Below are 19,558 nucleotides of genomic sequence, written 5' to 3'. Positions count from 1 at the left end.
AGAGGAGAGAAAGAAAAGGAGAGACAGAGCGAGAGAGAGAAGGAAAAAAAGAAAGAGAAAGAGAGAGAAAGAAAGAAAGTGCGAGAGAGAGAGAGAAGGAAAGAAAGAGAAAGAGCGAAAAAGAGAGACAGAGAGGAGAGAAAGAAAGAGAAAGAGCGGGAAAGAAAAAGAGAGACAAAGAGCGAGAGAGAGAAGGAAAGAAAGAAAGAAAAAGGGAACAGAGAGAAGGAAAGAAAGAGAAAGAGCGAGAGAGAGAAAAAGGGAGACAGAGAGAAGGAGCGAGAGAGAGAAAGAAAGTGAAAGTGCGAGAGAGAGGGAAAGAAAAGGAGAGAGGAGAGAAAGAAAAAGGGAGACAGAGAGAAGGAAAAAAAGAAAGAGAAAGAGCGAGAGAGAGAGAGTAAAGAAAAGGAAAGAGCGAGAGAAGGAAAGAAAGAAAGAGAGCGAGAGAGAGAAAGAAAAAGGGAGACAGAGAGAAGGAAAGAAAAAGGGAGAGAAAGAGAGAGAGAGGAGAGAAAGAGTGAGAGAGACAGAGAGAGAAAGAAAAAGAAAAAGGGAGACAGAGAGAAGGAAAAAGAGAAAGAGCGGGAGAGAGAGAGAAAGAAAAAGGGAGACAGAGAGAAGGAAAGAAAGAGAAAGAGCGAGTGAGAGAAGGAAAGAAAGAGAAAGAGCGAGTGAGAGAAGGAAAGAAAGAGAAAGAGCAAGTGAGAGAAGGAAAGAAAGAGAAAGAGCGAGAGAAAGAAAAAGGGAGACAGAGAAGGAAAGGGAAAGGGAGACAGAGAGGAGAGAAAGAAAGAGCGAGTGAGAGAGAAGGAAAAAGAGAAAGAACGAGAGAGAAAGGGAGAGAGAGAAAGATAAAGGGAGACAGAGAGAAGGAAAGAAAGAGGAAGGGAGACAGAGACAGTTCTTTCTCTTTTTCCTTCTCTCTCACTCGCTCTTTCTCTTTCTTTCTCTCCTCTCTGTCTCCCTTTCTCTTTCCTTCTCTCTGTCTCCCTTTTTCTTTCTCTCGCTCTTTCTCTTTCTTTCCTTCTCTCTCTCGCTCTTTCTCTTTCTTTCCTTCTCTCACTCGCTCTTTCTCTTTCTTTCCTTCTCTCTCTCTCTCTGTCTCCCTTTTTCTTTCTCTCTCTCTCTCTCTCTCGCTCTTTCTCTTTTTCCTTCTCTCCCTTTCTCTTTCTTTCCTTCTCTCTCTCTCGCTCTTTCTCTTTCTTTCCTTCTCTCTCTCGCTCTTTCTTTCCTTCTCTCACTCGCTCTTTCTCTTTCTTTCCTTCTCTCTCTCGCTCTTTCTCTCTGTCTCCCTTTTTCTTTCTCTCTCTCTCTCTCTCGCTCTTTCTCTTTTTCCTTCTCTCTGTCTCCCTTTTTCTTTCTCTCTGTCTCTCTCGCTCTTTCACTTTCTTTCTCTCCTCTCTCTCTCTCATGCTCTTTCTCTTTCTTTCTCTCTCGCTCTTTCTCTCCTCTCTGTCTCCCTTTTTCTTTCCTTCTCTCTGTCTCCCTTTTTCTTTCTCTCTCTCGCTCTCTTTCTTTCTTTCCTTCTGGAAAGAGAAAGGGAGACAGAGAAGGAAAGAAAGAGAAAGAGAGAGGAGAGAGAGAAGGATAGAAAGTGAAAGAGCGAGAGAGAGAAAAAAAGGAGAGAAAGAAAAGGACAGAGAGAAGGAAAGAGAAAGAGCGAGAGAGCAGGAGAGAAAGAAAAGAAAGTGAAAGAGCGAGAGAAAGAAAAAGGGAGACAGAGAGGAGAGAAAGAAAGAGAAGGAAAAGGAGAGACAGAGAGAAGGAAAGAAAGAGAAAGAGCGAGAGAGAGAAGGAAAAAGAGAAAGAGCGAGAGAGAGAAAGAAGGAAAGAAAGAGAGAGACAGAGAGAAAGAAAGAAAGTGAAAGTGCGAGCGAGAGAGAGAGAGAAGGAAAGAAAGAGCGAGAGAGAGAGAAGGAAAGAAAGAGAAAGGGAGACAAAGAGAGAGAAAGAAAAAGGGAAACAGAGAGAAGGAAAGAAACAAAGAGAAAGAAAAAGGGAGACAGAGATAAGGAAAGAAAGAGAAAGAGCATGAGAGAGAGGAGAGAAAGAGCGGGAGAGACAGAGAGGAGAGAAAGAAAGAGGGAGACAGAGAGAAGGAAAAAGAGAAAGAGCGAGAGAAAGGGAGACAGAGAGAAGGAAAGAAAGAGAAAGAGAGACAGAGCGAGAAAGAAAAGGGGAGACATAGAGGAGAGAAAGAAAAGGAGAGACAGAGCGAGAGAGAGAAGGAAAAAAAGAAAGAGAAAGAGAGAGAAAGAAAGAAAGTGCGAGAGAGAGAGAGAAGGAAAGAAAGAGAAAGAGCGAGAGAAGGAAAGAAAGAGAAAGAGCGAAAAAGAGAGACAGAGAGGAGAGAAAGAAAGAGAAAGAGCGGGAAAGAAAAAGAGAGACAAAGAGCGAGAGAGAGAAGGAAAGAAAGAAAGAAAAAGGGAACAGAGAGAAGGAAAGAAAGAGAAAGAGCGAGAGAGAGAAAAAGGGAGACAGAGAGAAGGAGCGAGAGAGAGAAAGAAAGTGAAAGTGCGAGAGAGAGGGAAAGAAAAGGAGAGAGGAGAGAAAGAAAAAGGGAGACAGAGAGAAGGAAAAAAAGAAAGAGAAAGAGCGAGAGAGAGAGAGTAAAGAAAAGGAAAGAGCGAGAGAAGGAAAGAAAGAAAGAGAGCGAGAGAGAGAAAGAAAAAGGGAGACAGAGAGAAGGAAAGAAAAAGGGAGAGAAAGAGAGAGAGAGGAGAGAAAGAGTGAGAGAGACAGAGAGAGAAAGAAAAAGAAAAAGGGAGACAGAGAGAAGGAAAAAGAGAAAGAGCGGGAGAGAGAGAGAAAGAAAAAGGGAGACAGAGAGAAGGAAAGAAAGAGAAAGAGCGAGTGAGAGAAGGAAAGAAAGAGAAAGAGCGAGTGAGAGAAGGAAAGAAAGAGAAAGAGCGAGTGAGAGAAGGAAAGAAAGAGAAAGAGCGAGAGAGCGAGAGAAAGAAAAAGGGAGACAGAGAAGGAAAGAGAAAGGGAGACAGAGAGGAGAGAAAGAAAGAGCGAGTGAGAGAGAAGGAAAAAGAGAAAGAACGAGAGAGAAAGATAAAGGGAGACAGAGAGAAGGAAAGAAAGAGGAAGGGAGACAGAGACAGTTCTTTCTCTTTTTCCTTCTCTCTCACTCGCTCTTTCTCTTTCTTTCTCTCCTCTCTGTCTCCCTTTCTCTTTCCTTCTCTCTGTCTCCCTTTTTCTTTCTCTCGCTCTTTCTCTTTCTTTCCTTCTCTCTCTCGCTCTTTCTCTTTCTTTCCTTCTCTCACTCGCTCTTTCTCTTTCTTTCCTTCTCTCTCTCTCTCTGTCTCCCTTTTTCTTTCTCTCTCTCTCTCTCTCTCGCTCTTTCTCTTTTTCCTTCTCTCCCTTTCTCTTTCTTTCCTTCTCTCTCTCTCGCTCTTTCTCTTTCTTTCCTTCTCTCACTCGCTCTTTCTCTTTCTTTCCTTCTCTCACTCGCTCTTTCTCTTTCTTTCCTTCTCTCTCTCGCTCTTTCTCTCTGTCTCCCTTTTTCTTTCTCTCTCTCTCTCGCTCTTTCTCTTTTTCCTTCTCTCTGTCTCCCTTTTTCTTTCTCTCTCTGTCTCTCTCGCTCTTTCACTTTCTTTCTCTCCTCTCTCTCTCTCATGCTCTTTCTCTTTCTTTCTCTCTCGCTCTTTCTCTCCTCTCTGTCTCCCTTTTTCTTTCCTTCTCTCTGTCTCCCTTTTTCTTTCTCTCTCTCGCTCTCTTTCTTTCTTTCCTTCTGGAAAGAGAAAGGGAGACAGAGAAGGAAAGAAAGAGAAAGAGAGAGGAGAGAGAGAAGGATAGAAAGTGAAAGAGCGAGAGAGAGAAAAAAAGGAGAGAAAGAAAAGGACAGAGAGAAGGAAAGAGAAAGAGCGAGAGAGCAGGAGAGAAAGAAAAGAAAGTGAAAGAGCGAGAGAAAGAAAAAGGGAGACAGAGAGGAGAGAAAGAAAGAAAGAGGGAGACAGAGAGAAGGAAGAAAAGAAAAAGCGAAAGAAAAAGAAAGAAAGTGAAAGTGCGAGAGAGAGAGAGAAAGAAAAAGGGAGACAGAGAGGAGAGAAAGAAAAAGGGAGACAGAGAGGAGAGAAAGCGCGAGAGGGAGAAGGAGAGATAGAGAGCGAGAGAGAAGGAAAAAGAGAAAGAGCGAGAGAGAGAAAGAAAAGGGAGACAGAGAGGAGAGAAAGAAAGAGAAAGTGCGAGAGAGAGAGTAAAGAAAAGGAGAGACAGAGAGAAGGAAAGAAAGAGAAAGAGCGAGAGAGAGAGAAAGAAAAAGGGAGAGAGAGGAGAGAAAGAAAAAGGGAGACAGAGAGAAGGAAAAAGAGAAAGAGCGAGAGAGAGAAAGGAAAAGGGAGACAGAGAGAAGGAAAAAGAAAGAGCGAGAGAGAGAGAGAGAGAGAGAGAGAAAGAAAAAGGGAGAAGGAGAGACACAGGAAAGAAAGGGAAAGGGAGACAGAGAGAAGGAAAGAAAAAGTGAGAGAGAAAGAAAGAAAGAGAAAGAGCGAGAGAGAAGGAAAGAGAGAAAGAAGGAAAAAAGAAAGAGAAAGAGCGAGAGAGAGAAAGAAAGAGACAGAGAGAAGGAAAGAAAGAGAAAGAGCGAGAGAGAGAAAGAAAAAGGGAGACAGAGCGAGAGAGAGAAAGAAAAGGGGAGACAGAGAGGAGAGAAAGAAAGAGAAAGAGCGAGAGAGAAGAGAAAGAAAAAGGGAGACAGAGAGAAGGAAAAAGAGAAAGAGCGAGAGAGAGAGAAGGAAATAAAGAGAAAGGGAGACGGAGAGAAGGAAAGAAAGAAAGTGAAAGTGCGAGAGAAAGAGAAAGAAAAAGGGAGACAGAAGGAAATAAAGAGAAAGGGAGACAGAGAGAAGGAAAGAAAGGAAGAGAAAGAGCGAGAGAAAGATAAAGGGAACAAAAGAAAGAAAAAGGGGGACAGAGAGAAAGAAAGAGAAAGAGCGAGAGAAAGAAAAAGGGAGACAGAGAGGAGAGAAAGATAAAGGGAGACAGAGAGAATGAAAGAAAGTGAAAGTGCGAGAGAAAGAGAAAGAAAAGGAGAGACAGAGAAGGAAAGAAAGAGAGAAAGAGCGAGAAGGAAAAAGGGAGACAGAGCGAGAGAGAGAAAGAAAAAGGGAGACAGAAGGAAAGAAAGAGCGAGAGAAAGATAAAGGGAGACAGAGAGAAGGAGCGAGAGAAAGAAAAAGGGAGACAGAGAGGAGAGGAAGAGAGAGAGCGAGAGAGAAGGAATGAAAGAGAAAGAGCGAGAGAGAGAAAGAAAGAAAGAAAGAGCGAGAGAAAGATAAAGGCAGACAGAGAGAAGGAACAAAAGAAAGAAAAAGGGAGACAGAGAGAAGGAAAGAAAGAGAGAGCGAGAGAGAAGGAAAGAAAGGGAAAGAGCGAGAGAGAGAGAAAGAAAAAGGGAGACAGAGAGGAGAGAAAGAAAGAAAGAGGGAGACAGAGAGAAGGAAGAAAAGAAAAAGCGAGAGAGAGAAAGAAAGAGAAAGAGCGAGAGAGAGAAAGAAAAAGGGAGACAGAGAGAAGGAAAAAAGAGAAAGAGCGAGAGAGAGAGAAGGAAATAAAGAGAAAGGGAGACAGAGAGAAGGAAAGAAAGAAAGTGAAAGTGCGAGAGAAAGAGAAAGAAAAGGAGAAAGAGCGAGAGAGAGAAGGAAAAAGGGAGACAGAGCGAGAGAGAAGGAAAGAAAGGAAGAGAGAGAGAAGGAAAGAAAATGCGAGAGAGAGAGAGAAGGATAGAAAGAGACACACCGAGAGAAAGAGCGAGAGAGGGAGAAGGAAATAAAGAGAAAGGGAGACATAGAGAAGGAAAGAAAGAAAGTGAAAGTGCGAGAGAGAGAGAAGGAAAGAAAGAGAGACAGAGCGAGACAGAGAGAAGGAAAGAGCGAGAGAGAGAAAGATAAAGTGAGACAGAGAGAAGGAAAGAAAGAGAAAGAAAAAGGGAGACAGAGAGGAGAGAAAGATAAAGGGAGACAGAGAGAAAGAGAAGGAAAGAAAGAGCGAGAGAGAGGAGAGAGAAAGAAAGAGGGAGACAGAGAGAAGGAAAAAAAGAAAGAGAAAGAGCATGAGAGAGCGAGAGGAGAGAAAGAAAAAGGTAGACAGAGAGGAGAAAGAGCAAGAGAGAGAAGGAAATAAAGAGAAAGGGAGACGAGAGAAAGAAAGTGAAAGTGCAAGAGACAGAAGGAAAGAAAGAGAGAAAGAGCGAGAGAGAGAGGAGAGAAAGAAAAAGGGAGACAGAGAGAAGGAAAAAGAGAAAGAGCTAGAGAGAGAAGGAAAGAAAGAAAGGGAGACAGAGAGAGAAAGAAAAAGGGAGACAGAGAGAAGGAAAGAATGAGCGAGAGAGATAAAGGGAGAGAGAGAGAAGGAAAGAAAGAAAGTGAAAGTGCGAGAGAGAGAGAGAAAGAAAAAGGGAGACAGAGAGGAGAGAAAGCGCGAGAGGGAGAAGGAGAGACAGAGAGCGAGAGAGAAGGAAAAAGAGAAAGTGCGAGAGAGAGAGTAAAGAAAAGGAGAGACAGAGAGAAGGAAAGAAAGAGAAAGAGCGAGAGAGACAAAGAAAAAGGGAGACAGAGCGAGAGAGAGAAAGAAAAGGGGAGACAGAGAGGAGAGACAGAGAGAAGGAAAGAAAGAGAAAGAGAGAGAGAGAGAGAGAGAAAGAAAAAGGGAGACAGAGAGGAGAGAAAGAAAGAGAAGGAAAAGGAGAGACAGAGAGAAGGAAAGAAAGAGAAAGAGCGAGAGAGAGAAGGAAAGAAAGAGAAAGAGCGAGAGAGAGAGAAGGAAAAAGAGAAAGAGCGAGAGAGAGAAAGAAGGAAAGAAAGAGAGAGAGAAAGAAAGAAAGTGAAAGTGCGAGCGAGAGAGAGAGAGAAGGAAAGAAAGAGCGAGAGAGAGAGAAGGAAAGAAAGAGAAAGGGAGACAGAGAGGAGAGAAAGAAAAAGGGAGACAGAGAGAAGGAAAAAGAAAGAGCGAGAGAGACAGAGAAGGAAAGTGAGAGACAGAGAGAAGGAAAGAGAAAGAGCGAGAGAGAGAAAGAAAAAGGGAGACAGAGAGGAGAGAGAGAGAGAAGGAAAGAAAGAGAAAGAGCGAGAGAGAGAGAATGAAAGAAAGAAAGAGAGAGAGAGAAGGAAAGAAAGAGGAAGGGAGACAGAGAGAAGGAACGAAAGAAAAAGGGAGAGAGAGGAGAGAAAGAAAAAGGGAGACAGAGAGAAGGAAAAGAGAAAGAGCGAGAGAGACAGAGAGGAGAGAAAGAAAGAGAAAGAAAAAGGGAGACAGAGAGAAGGAAAAAGAAAGAGCGAGAGAGAGAGAAGGAAAGAAAGAAAGTGAGAGAGAGAAGGAAAGAGAAAGAGCGAGAAAGAAAAGGAGAGAGAGAGAGAAGGAAAGAAAGAGAAAGAGCGAGAGAGAATGAAAGAAAGAAAGAGAAAGAGCGAGAGAGAATGAAAGAAAGAAAGAGCGAGAGAGAGAAAGAAAATGGGAGACAGAAAGAAGGAAAGAAAGAGAAAGAGCGAGAGAGAGAAGGAAAGAAAGAAAGAAAGAGCGAGAGAGAAGGAGAGAGAAAGAAAAAGGGAGACAGAGATAAGGAAAAAAAGAAAGAGAAAGAGCGAGAGAGAGTAAAGAAAAGGAGAGACAGAGAGAAGGAAAGAAAGAGAAAGAGCATGAGAGAGAGGAGAGAAAGAGCGGGAGAGACAGAGAGGAGAGAAAGAAAGAGGGAGACAGAGAGAAGGAAAAAGAGAAAGAGCGAGAGAGAGAGAAAGAAAAAGGCAGACAGAGAGAGAGAGAGAGAGAAAGAAAAAGGGAGGAGAGAAAGAGCGAGAGAAAGGGAGACAGAGAGAAGGAAAGAAAGAGAAAGAGAGACAGAGCGAGAAAGAAAAGGGGAGACATAGAGGAGAGAAAGAAAAGGAGAGACAGAGAGAAGGAAAGAGCATGAGAGAGAGGAGAGAAAGAAAGAGAAAGAGCGGGAGAGACAGAGAGGAGAGAAAGAAAGAGGGAGACAGAGAGAAGGAAAAAGAGAAAGAGCGAGAGAGAGAGAAAGAAAAAGGCAGACAGAGAGAGAGAGAGAGAAAGAAAAAGGGAGGAGAGAAAGGGAGACAGAGAGAAGGAAAGAAAGAGAAAGAGAGACAGAGCGAGAAAGAAAAGGGGAGACATAGAGGAGAGACAGAGAGAAGGAAAGAAAGAGAAAGAGCGAGAGAGAGAGAAAGAAAAAGGGAGACAGAGAGAAGGAAAGAAAGAGAAAGGGAGACAGAGAGAGAGAAAGAAAAAGGGAGACAGAGAGAAGGAAAGAAAGAGGAAGGGAGACAGAGAGAAGGAACGAAAGAAAGATCGAGAGAAAGAAAAAGGGAGACAGAGAGAAGGAAAGAAAGAGACAGAGCGAGAGAGAGAAGGAAAAAAAGAAAGAGAAAGAGAGAGAAAGAAAAAGGGAGACAGAGAGAAGGAAAGAAAGAGAAAGAGCGAGAAAGAGAGAAAGAAAAAGGGAGACAGAGAGGAGAGAAAGAAAGAAAGAGCGGGAAAGAAAAAGAGAGACAAAGAGCGAGAGAGAGAAAGAAAAAGGGAGACAGAGAGAAGGAAAGAAAGAAAGAAAAAGGGAACAGAGAGAAGGAAAGAAAGAGAAAGAGCGAGAGAGAGATAGAAAAAGGGAGACAGAGAGGAGAGAAAGAAAAAGGGAGACAGAGAGGAGCGAGAGAGAGAAAGAAAGTGAAAGTGCGAGAGAGAGGGAAAGAAAAGGAGAGAGGAGAGAAAGAAAAAGGGAGACAGAGAGAAGGAAAAAAAGAAAGAGAAAGAGCGAGAGAGAGAGAGTAAAGAAAAGGAAAGAGCGAGAGAGAAGGAAAGAAAGAAAGAGAGCGAGAGAGAGAAAGAAAAAGGGAGACAGAGAGAAGGAAAGAAAAAGGGAGAGAAAGAGCGAGAGAGAGAAAGAAAGAGAAAGAGCATGAGAGAGAGAGAGGAGAGAAAGAAAGAGAAAGAGTGAGAGAGAAAGAAAAAGAAAAAGGGAGACAGAGAGAAGGAAAAAGAGAAAGAGCGAGAGAGAGAGAGAAAGAAAAAGGGAGACAGAGAGAAGGAAAGAAAGAGAAAGAGCGATTGAGAGAAGGAAAGAAAGAGAAAGAGCGAGAGAGAGAAGGAAAGAAAGAGAAAGAGCGAGAGAGCGAGAGAAAGAAAAAGGGAGACAGAGAAAGAAAGAGAAAGGGAGACAGAGAGGAGAGAAAGAAAGAGCGAGTGAGAGAGAAGGAAAAAGAGAAAGAACGAGAGAGAGAGAAGGAAAGAAAGAGAAAGGGAGAGAGAGAGAAGGAAAGAAAGAGCGAGAGAGAGAGAAAGATAAAGGGAGACAGAGAGAAGGAAAGAAAGAGGAAGGGAGACAGAGAGAAGGAAAGAAAGAGGAAGGGAGACAGAGACAGTTCTTTCTCTTTTTCCTTCTCTCTCACTCGCTCTTTCTCTTTCTTTCTCTCCTCTCTGTCTCCCTTTCTCTTTCCTTCTCTCTGTCTCCCTTTCTCTTTCCTTCTCTCTGTCTCCCTTTTTCTTTCTCTCGCTCTTTCTCTTTCATTCCTTCTCTCTCTCGCTCTTTCTCTTTCTTTCCTTCTCTCACTCGCTCTTTCTCTTTCTTTCCTTCTCTCTCTCGCTCTTTCTCTCCTTCTCTCTGTCTCCCTTTTTCTCTCTCTCTCTCTCGCTTTCTCTTTTTCCTTCTCTCCCTTTCTCTTTCTTTCCTTCTCTCTCTTTCTCTTTCTCTCCTTCTCTCTCTCTCGCTCTTTCTCTTTCTCTCGCTCTTTTTTTTCCTTCTCTCTGTCTCCCTTTTCTTTCTCTTTCTTTCCTTCTCTCTCTCGCTCTTTCTCTTTCTTTCCTTCTCTCACTCGCTCTTTCTCTTTCTTTCCTTCTCTCTCTCGCTCTTTCTCTCTGTCTCCCTTTTTCTTTCTCTCTGTCTCTCTCGCTCTTTCACTTTCTTTCTCTCCTCTCTCTCTCTCATGCTCTTTCTCTTTCTTTCTCTCTCGCTCTTTCTCTCCTCTCTGTCTCCCTTTTTCTTTCTCTCTCTCGCTCTCTTTCTTTCTTTCCTTCTGGAAAGAGAAAGGGAGACAGAGAAGGAAAGAAAGAGAAAGAGAGAGGAGAGAGAGAAGGATAGAAAGTGAAAGAGCGAGAGAGAGAAAAAAAGGAGAGAAAGAAAAGGACAGAGAGAAGGAAAGAGAAAGAGCGAGAGAGCAGGAGAGAAAGAAAAGAAAGTGAAAGAGCGAGAGAAAGAAAAAGGGAGACAGAGAGAAGGAAAGAAAGAGAAAGAAAAAGGGAGAAGGAGAGAAAGAGCGAGAGAGAGAAGGAAAGAAAGAGAAAGCGAGAGAGAGAACGAAAGAAAGTGAAAGAGCGAGAGAGAGAAAGAAAAAGAGAGACAGAGAGAAGGAGAGAAAGAAAAGGAGTGACAGAGAGAAGGAAATAAAGAGAAAGGGAGACAGAGAGAAGGAAAGAAAGAGCGAGAGAGAGAGAAAGAAAAAGGGAGACAGAGAAGGATAAAGAGAAAGAGCGAGAGAGAGTAGGAAAGAAAGAGAAAGGGAGACAGAGAGAGCGAGAGAGAGAAAGAAAATGGGAGACAGAGAGAAGGAAAGAGCGAGAGAGAGAAAGAAAGAGAAAGTGTGAGAGAGAGAAAGAAGGAGAAAGAGAGAAGGAGCGAGAGAGCAGGAGAGAAAGAAAAGAAAGTGAAAGAGAGAAGGAGAGACAGAGAAAGAGAAAGAAAAAGGGAAGCAGAGTGAAAGAAAAGGAGAGAAAGAGAGAAAGAGAGAAGGAAAGAAAGAGAAAGAGCGAGAGAGAAAAAAGCGAGACAGAGAGAAGGAAAGAAAGTGAAAGAGCGAGAGAGAGAAGGAGAGAAAGAAAAGGAAGAAAGAGCGAGAGAGAGAGAAGGAAAGAGAAAGAAAAGGAGTGACAAAGAAAAGAAAGAGAAAGAGCGAGAGAGAGAAGGAAAGAGAAAGAAAAGGAGTGACAAAGAAAAGAAAGAGAAAGAGCGAGAGAGAGAAAGAAAAAGGGAGACAGAGAGAAGGAAAGAGAAAGAAAAAGGGAGAGAGAGCGAGAGAGAGAAAGAAAAAGGGAGACAGAGAGAAGGAAAGAAAGAGAAAGAAAATGGGAGACAGAGAGAAAGAGCGAGAAAGAAAAAGGGAGACAGAGAGGAGAGAAAGAGCGAGAGCGAGAAAGAAAAAGGGAGACAGAGAGAAGAGAAAGAAAGAGAAAAGGAGAGACAGAGAGAAGGAAAGAAAGTGAAAGAGCGAGAGAGAGAAGGAAAAAGAGAGACAGAGAGAAGGTAAGAAAAAAAAGAGAGACAGGTAGCGAAAGAGAAAGAGCGAGCGAGAGATAACTGGCATGTTTTCTGAAGGGAGGGGTTTCCCTGTCGTCTGCTACAGATCAAAGCTGTCCCTGACTAACGTCCTTTCCCTCTTTCCTTGCGGAAATTGCTGAAGCGAAAAGGAGGATTAGTATCGAAAGATCGCCATTTTAATCAATATATAACGAAGTCTCTCTCTCTCTCTCTCTCCTAAAATATTAGCTGATCACATTTCAAACTAACCGTTCCTTCCGTGCCCTCCACTTCTGACTCACACAGAACCCTTGAAGGTCTTGTTATCTTCTATTCTGCAGGTAACGAAAAGAGTTCTTCGTAAAGGGAGGTAATTTCTTCAGATCTTTGCCATATTTCAGATCTCAATTGTGTGTGTGTGTGTGTGTACATATATGTGTGTGAGGATTGTGAATTTCAAATCAAGTTTTTGGGGAATTCTGATTTTTGGAAATGAAAATCACGGAGGGAGGCAACAGAGACTAAACAAATTTTTTTTTTAATTGAAAATTAGATGCTATAAAATTTATAACCTGAATTTGATTATTGAATGCATTTTTTTTTTAAATTATGAATTTAGTTTGGAGATTTTTAATTTTGTTATATGAAAAAAACTCAGTTACAATAGATTTAAAAACTTGCAATGAAATTCTAGTCCACATATATAAATACATGCATGTGTGTGTGTGTGTGTGTATACTCTCCAGTTCAGCCATCTTTTGCACCCATCAAATATAATCGTTATGGAAGAAAAGTCATTGACTACTTTCCTACTAATTCCACTTTTGCTAACTTGAAACTTATCACAAATCTTCTAATCTTGTTTCTAATTAATTTAACTAATTAAATAACAGAGATTCTCTGCTTCTTCTTCTGCCTACTTTAACCAATCCTTCTTTTATTAATACCAGAACTGTGTGGGGCTTCGAAATTATTCAGGTTTTATTTTCCCCTTTTACCAAATTCTGCTCTGCTTTCTCATATCTGAAGGAGAAGGGTTCTAAACTAGCAGACAATATTCTTTATTAACTTTTGTCCTCATATTTACAGAAAATCTGGCTTGAAGAGAACTTCTTTTTACAAATTTTCCCCTTTTTTCCCTAATTTTCCCAGTTTTATCATTTAAAGAAAATAATTGAAGATTGATCAAAGACTGAACAAGTGAAACGGCATAAACAATAGCTTCTTCACTTTATCAGTTTTTCCTAATGTTAGAGACAAATCATAATTGAATAACTGAGGTAATCTCCTTTTACGATGATGTTTAGTCTCAGACCAACCTTCACTCCAGCCATGATCACCCATCAGGATGTGTCTTGGAATACATAACACAATGTCAGAGAAAGGAAGTGATGTTTGTTTAGTCATCACATGATGTAAACACAAAGGTAACCCCTTCCCCCCCCCCACATTTTTATGTTCATAAACAATGGGCTTCTTTTAGTTTCCATCTACCAAAGACTTTGGTCACCCCAGGGCTTTAGAAGAAGACAGTTGCACAAGGTGCTGCAATGTGGGACTGAACCCAAGATCACAGGGTTAGAAGCAGACACACTTGCACCTTATATAATATTATTATTATTATTTACTTGGATCATTCAGAGTAAATAACAGGAGAAGTAAATGTAAAATGTTTGAGCAAATCTTCAAAAACCCATTCTGGATCAGGTGAAGCCAGCAAGGGAGGAGGCCTCCACGGGTTGACACCATCTGTTAGAAATAGCACCCAAATCTACCTCAAATCACATCCTGCTGACTTCATTGTCGTTTAACGTCCGCTTTCCATGCTAGCATGGGTCGGACGATTTGACTGAGGACTGGTGAAACCAGATGGCTGCACCAGGCTCCAATCTGATTTGGCAGAGTTTCTACAGCTGGATGTCCTTCCTAACGCCAACCACTCTGAGAGTACAGTGGGTGCTTTTACGTGCCACCTGCACAGGAGCCAGTCCAAGGGCACTGGCAACGATCTCGCTCAAAAGTCTTAATAAAGGATATTTTGAGATCCTGGATTCCAAGTAGAAAGGTCACTTTAAATAATGTACTCCAAGGTACACTTTTGTTGAAAAAAACTGATGGGATGGTCATGGCTTGAATGCACTTTGATCACAGACTTACTCAATCAGTAATGACAATGAACCATGTGCTCTGAAGCCTTTTCTCTTTCAAACCTGATTTACAAGACATTATTTCATCCTTGAATTGTGCTGCTCGTTAAACTAATTAGCATCTTGGTTAATGTTAAGTTCCTAATCCACAGTTTTGTTTCTTAAATGTTGTTATAATGTTAATTTATTCATTGTTTGTTAATTTTGTACAAATACGCTCCACAATGGTTGGTTGAGGCAAATAGTAAGTCTCACTTATAACAGTTTCTATTCTAATAGAAAACAATTGTTTTTATAATCCTACGTTCACCTTAGCTTACAGTAAAATGAAGGCTTGTGATGGTGGCAGAATTTTGTTTGCTGGCCTCTTATCAATCACTTGTCCTCCTATCTACATGTGTAATGATAAATGGCTTTTCATTTGTGTTTAATCTTTCAACCATCACACTATTTACTTCACCCCTCTTCAACAATTACCTCACTCTCACTTTTTACTCTTCTGTCGTCATCCCATTATCTCATAATGTTTATGTAATGGAGATAACATTGCCACTTAGCCAAGCCAGACCCTGTGTGTGTTTGTCTACACACATCATCATTGTTTAACGTCCGCTTTCCATGCTAGCATGGGTTGGACGATTTGACTGAGGACTAGCGAGCCAGGAGGCTACACCAGGCTCCAAATCTTGCGAATCACTGCTTCACAGTATTTTTGACATCAAGAGTAACAAGGAAGTATTTGAAACATGTTACTGAACAAATATTGCAAGGAACTTTACTCTCTTCTATTTCTTTTTCTCAATTATGCTTACATCCTCTGAATAAGAACTGATTTGGATCAGGGCAGTCCATACCAGCATGGAAGGTGGACAGAAAATGACAATTTTTATACATACATTTACACACACACACAATTTACTGTGTTTTTTTTTTGTTTTTTGGCATATTCTGTGTGAATAGAAAATGGAGAGCAGACCAAATTGTTAGCTGAGCAGCATTTCGTCCTTACGTTGTGTTCAAATGTTGTTGACTTTGCTTTCATCTTTTCAGGGTCAATAAAATAAAGTACCAGTTGAATGCTGGGGACTGACACAGTCAACCAACGATTCCCTCTAAGATTGCTGACCTTGTGACAAAATTTGAAACCATTATTTTCTATATTTTTTTCTTTTTTGATTTACATAATTTTTTTTTTTTCCCCTATATTTTAGAGTACCATAAACGTACTTTATGGACGACTCTGCCCGGTGGCCTCTACATCTGGATTACATTTGGAATGTTGCTGATGGCTGAACTTCTACATAAAAGATAACAATAACTGGTGTTTTAGTTGACGACTGGTTAAATTAGTGGGCTGGGGTTAATTGTTGTTGTTAATTAAAACAAAACGACTTTGATTTCTCAAATTTTGTTCGAGTTGTTTATTTTTTTGGTGGTGTTGTTGTTTAACCCTAGGTCACCCCTGATCCAACAGATTTGGTCATTACAGGTGCAACCAATGAGAATGCTTCTAGATGATGACTCAATCTGCTAGAAATAGCAACCAAATCTTCCTATCACACCTAGAGTCTTTAAAAAAAGGATACTTTGGAGACTGTAGTCTAAGATAGGTGGGATTGATATAAACAACAGGTATCTTGACCGCCCCCCCCCTCCCTTGTTATTTTGATTAAACCAGAATTGAGACATCATTGGTGAGAAATGGATTAGGGATTGCGAAGGAAGACTTGCCATTGATATAGAAGAGAAGGAAGTGATGCAGAAGCAACTTTACGAGAGGCTGTTGAATATGCAGAATGCATGGGAGAAAGAGGGATAAACTGACGCTGAACCTAAAGCGGGGCCAGAAATTGAAATTGACAGCAACATTGTAGATAATGCAATTAAGGAGATGAAGAGAAGAAAATCAGGTATAGTTGCAGAGAGGCTCAAAACATTCAGTGAGATTGGATGCAGGATTACGAATCCAGTTAATAATGTTATCCAAGAAGGAGTCGTACCTTTTGTATAACTGGAGTGAGAGCATCAATAAAGGCAAAGAGAGAGCGGCAAGTGAAGGGGAATCAAACCACCAGATCAGGCTAGAAAGGTCAGAGAGAGAGAGAGAGGGAGAGGGAGAAGGATAGCACAATTAAGCCATGATGGAAGACACCTTGATGAGATGCAGTTTGGGTTCATGCATGGAGGAAGTGCCAAAGAAAGCACTCGACTAAAAACAGACTGCTGTTCCTGGTATTTGACGGTCACTAAGGAAACTGAATGAAGAAGATTCGTCTGTGACAGGCTAAGTACAAGGACAAGAAATGGAGAGTCAATAATAATTGCAGGGAGGAATTTGAGGTGAGGGTTGGAGTTCATCAAGGATCACTTTTCAGTCCCCACCTATTCATCGTAATGCAATCAGGCCATCCATGGGAACATCTGTGGATAATCTAATTCTCATAGCTGAATCTAGAGGAAATTCCAGGCATGGAAGCTAAACCGAGAACTGAGAGATTTTATGGTAAACTTAGCAAGGTTTTGGTAAGAAAGAAGACAGGACTGTGGTCCCTTCTGGGAAATGGCCTTGCTCAATATGGAGGAAAGGAGTAGTTATAAACTCCATAAGCTGTACTCAATTTAAGCCATGGACACACAAGTAGCAAAACCACACGTAGGCTATCAGGGAACAGAAGCTTCATGTGTGATGGATGCACCAGAGCAGTACAGAGCACGTACATAAAAGCTGAAATGGCTCCCTCAAAGTAGTTGATAGCTTTAATTACAAGGGAGATGTAATAAGCAAAGGAGGTGGTTGCTCTGAAAGTAGCCAGAGTACGTTCAGGAAGTTATAACTGCTGCTGGCAACAAAGGTCTTTTCCCACAGAGTGTACAATGCTTGTGTTAGAACTGTAATGCTGCATGGTAGTGAGACATGGGCCTTGAACAGATAGGACTCGAGAAGAACTGGAAAGAAATGAAGCTATCAACTCCTTGCACAGTAATATCTTTTGATTGCCTTTTTCTGTTGAAATGCTCTGCTTCTGTTTCAACTAATTTTGAAAATAATCAAGAATTTAACCAAATATTATTAAACTGAGTTTTGAAACATTGGGCCTCACCGAGGCAATGACAAGTGACCGAGACCTTTGGAGATATGCTGTGCTTGAAAAGACCCAGCAAGCCAAATGAGACCATAACTGTGGCCTCTGCCAGGGCTGTACAACCGGGCCATTTAAGAGTACTCTTCAATCATTGGACAATAAACTACACTTGCGAAGACCTGTTGAGGCAAGTGAAATCGAAATTGAACCCCATTCGATGACTGGCACTTGTGCCAGTGGAGCACTAACAGCACCGTCCGAGTGTGATCAATGCCAGAGCAGCTGTCTGGCTTCCGTGCCAGTGGCACATAAATAGCAGCATTTGAGCATGATCGTTACCAGTGTCGCTTTGCTGGCACATTAGAAAACATTTGAGCGAGGCCGTTGCCAGTGCCGCTTGACTGGCTCCTGTGCAGGTGGCACATAAAAGACACCAAGCCTGGTGTAGCGATCTGGTTTCACCAGTCCTCAGTCAAATCGTCCAACCCATGCTAGCATGGAAAGCGGACGTTAAACGATGATGATATGAAGTTATTGTGTGAAAGTATGTTAAATACATCCGTTACAGCACTTCTCTTCTGTACAAGCAGACACTAAACGAAGATGATAAAGAAAGTTTTAATTTAGATCACTTCAAAAGACAGTTTGTAACACAGAACCAGGGTTGATCTTAGGCAGGTTGACAGTTAATCCCTCATCAACCTCAACTGAGAAGATCTATGATCAAAGGCATTCCAGCCATGACCACCTTTTTCCAATGCATTATTTTTTAAAGAAGGTAGTGTGTGATTTGAAGAAGGTTGGGCTGCTATTTCTAGTATTTTAAGTGACCACTTAGAGAGGCTCAGCTATAGAAATCTGATGCAGGTCAGCAATGTTACGGTTTTGTGTCTCAACATGTCAGGAACAATTTTGAGGTTTTAACAATAACTTGTTCTTAATATGACGATGCATCTAAGTAATATACAAGAAAATCTACACCCATCATTCTGTTTTTTTTTTTTTCCATGAAAAACTAACGGTTGACTGAGTTTAGAAAAAGCAGCTGACAAAGCTCAAGCTGTTTGCCTCGGCAACAATAGACTTGACAACAGTCTTTGTATAAAGCTGCCGATTGCAGATGGACACACAAAGCCGTTCACATACACACACACACACACATACACACAACTGAATACAGAAAAACTTGTCAATGTTACTCCCTTTTATCTTGTTTCTTTTCATTTTTTTTAAATATTTTTTTTGTTATTTTTAGTTATAACTTGAAAAAGAAACTTTGGAGTAATTACTTTGTGATGTAGTGGCATTAATCCTTTCCTGACCATTTTTCCAATGAAAACAGACTGTTATTGTGTTTTGATTGATTTTGAAAATGAAGAAGAAATTAGAGCAACTTCATAAAATAATCAACTTAGTTATTTCATTAACACACATACACACAATAGGCTTCTTACAGTTTTCAGCTTCCGGATTCACTTACAAGGCTTTGGTTGGCCCAGGGCTATAGTAGAAGACATTTGCGCCCAAGGTCCCTGTGCATATATATATATATACACACACACACACACGCACACACATAGTTTAATAACTAGAGGTAGCAATGTCTCATAGGCTATGAATGACAATATGGTCCACATCTTGCATAACATGGTGGCCTGTTTTGTTGGGAAGGACTGACAACTATTAACTGAGTTGTGCTAAATTATCTACAATTTAATTCACAAGGAAGAGGGGACCCCTGCAGTGTAAACCAGGATAATGACCTTGATTTCACATAATAAGAGTAAGGTTTTTTTCTTCCGAGTGAATAAAGAACTACATTGACAGACAAGCTTCGGGAGAGGCTGCGGCATTGAGGACTAGAATTTCAACAGATGTCTTGTAATTGTTTCTGATTCAGAAACAAAGCCAGCAATTTTTAAGGGATATCATCAAACCCAGTACTTGACTGGTACTTTATTTTATCAACCCTGAAAGCATGAAAGACATATTTGCTCCCAGCAGGATTTGAACACAAAACACAAAGAGCCAAACGAAATTTTTGCTAATACAGTTACAAAACCTAAAACAGAATTTGATATTGTTATTGTGTTTTATGCCAATGGTGTCCCTACGGAGTGGGCAGATTAAGGCTCATGTGCAACCCAACCATGGCCACCCTTCAACAAATTCCATTGTCTAACAAACAAGGCATTAAAAATAAAAACTGCTGAATGCAAAAAACATTCAGGTCTCTTCTAGACCAGAACCCCACCCCACCAACTAAACTGTAATAATATCTTTTTAATTATATTAATTTAACATTAATTAGTTATAAGCAATATAATTAAACTAGGACAACAGAAAAATGTTTAAGAAAAACTGTTATAAAAGAAAAAATATGAATCGGAGAATTTACTAATTCATGGCAAGGTGAACCACTAAAGCTGGTGTATGTGTGCGTGGCAGCGGTGGTGGCCAGGTTACAATTTCGATGGATTTTCTAATTTCTGATTCACAAGAAGGTCATTAACCGCTTCATTACAACAACAACAACAACATTACTAATAATAATTCTTTCTGCTATAGGCACAAGGCCTGAAATTTGGGAGGAGGGGACTAGTCGATTACCACGACCCCGAAAGGACGAAAGGAAAAGTCGACCTCGGCGGAGTTTGAACTCAGAACGTAGCGGCAGATGAAATACCGCTAACGACTCTACCAGCTCACCGCCTTAAATAATAATAATAATAATTGGGCCGAAGGAATGTCCGGCTGGTATTTACTTTATCAACACCGAAAAGATGAAAGGCAAAGTCGACTTCGGCAGAATTTGAACTCAGAACGTAAAGACGAGCGAAATGCCGCTAAGCATTTTGTCGATAAATTAGTAGGGTCCATTAAGTACCTGTGAAACAATGAAGTCGATGCAATTGACAAATCCCCATAATTTCAGGCCTTTAGTAGAAAAGGGCGAAGGTAAAGAATGCGCACGTTTTCGACGTTTAGGGTCATGACGAAAACGGGTGGCGTGCGTATTCTGTATCTCCGCCGTAGAAAAGATTATTATTATTAATGGTTTCAAATTTTGGTACAGGGTCTGTAGTTTTTAT

General features: G+C 41.1%; 1 protein-coding gene and 1 long non-coding RNA gene across 3 annotated transcripts in view; both read left to right on the top strand.

The window, feature by feature from the left end:
* The window catches only part of LOC106873255 (glycerol kinase), a 52,057-nt gene extending 37,268 nt beyond the window's left edge, over nt 1–14,789 (top strand). Inside the window, exons 18-19 of one of the 2 annotated variants that reach the window (XM_089338696.1) lie at nt 11,578–11,606; nt 14,595–14,789. In XM_089338696.1, the coding sequence (XP_089194822.1) occupies nt 11,578–11,600 (23 nt within the window). In that variant the 3' untranslated portion in view covers nt 11,601–11,606; nt 14,595–14,789. The remainder of the gene's footprint in view (nt 1–11,577; nt 11,607–14,594) is intronic. The other variant, XM_089338694.1, reaches the window with a different exon arrangement.
* LOC149131577 (uncharacterized) lies at nt 7,604–7,895 on the top strand. The gene is made up of 2 exons (XR_016237708.1): nt 7,604–7,742; nt 7,777–7,895. It is a non-coding gene; the product is annotated as an uncharacterized LOC149131577 (long non-coding RNA).
* Nucleotides 14,790–19,558: the final 4,769 nt, after the last annotated feature.

The sequence above is a fragment of the Octopus bimaculoides genome, chromosome 20 (assembly GCF_046866305.1).
Source record: "Octopus bimaculoides isolate indiv1 chromosome 20, ASM4686630v1, whole genome shotgun sequence".
NCBI classification, from domain to species: Eukaryota; Metazoa; Mollusca; class Cephalopoda; order Octopoda; family Octopodidae; genus Octopus; species Octopus bimaculoides.
Note: the sequence above shows the minus strand (reverse complement) of the source record. Positions and strands in the feature narration are given on the sequence as shown.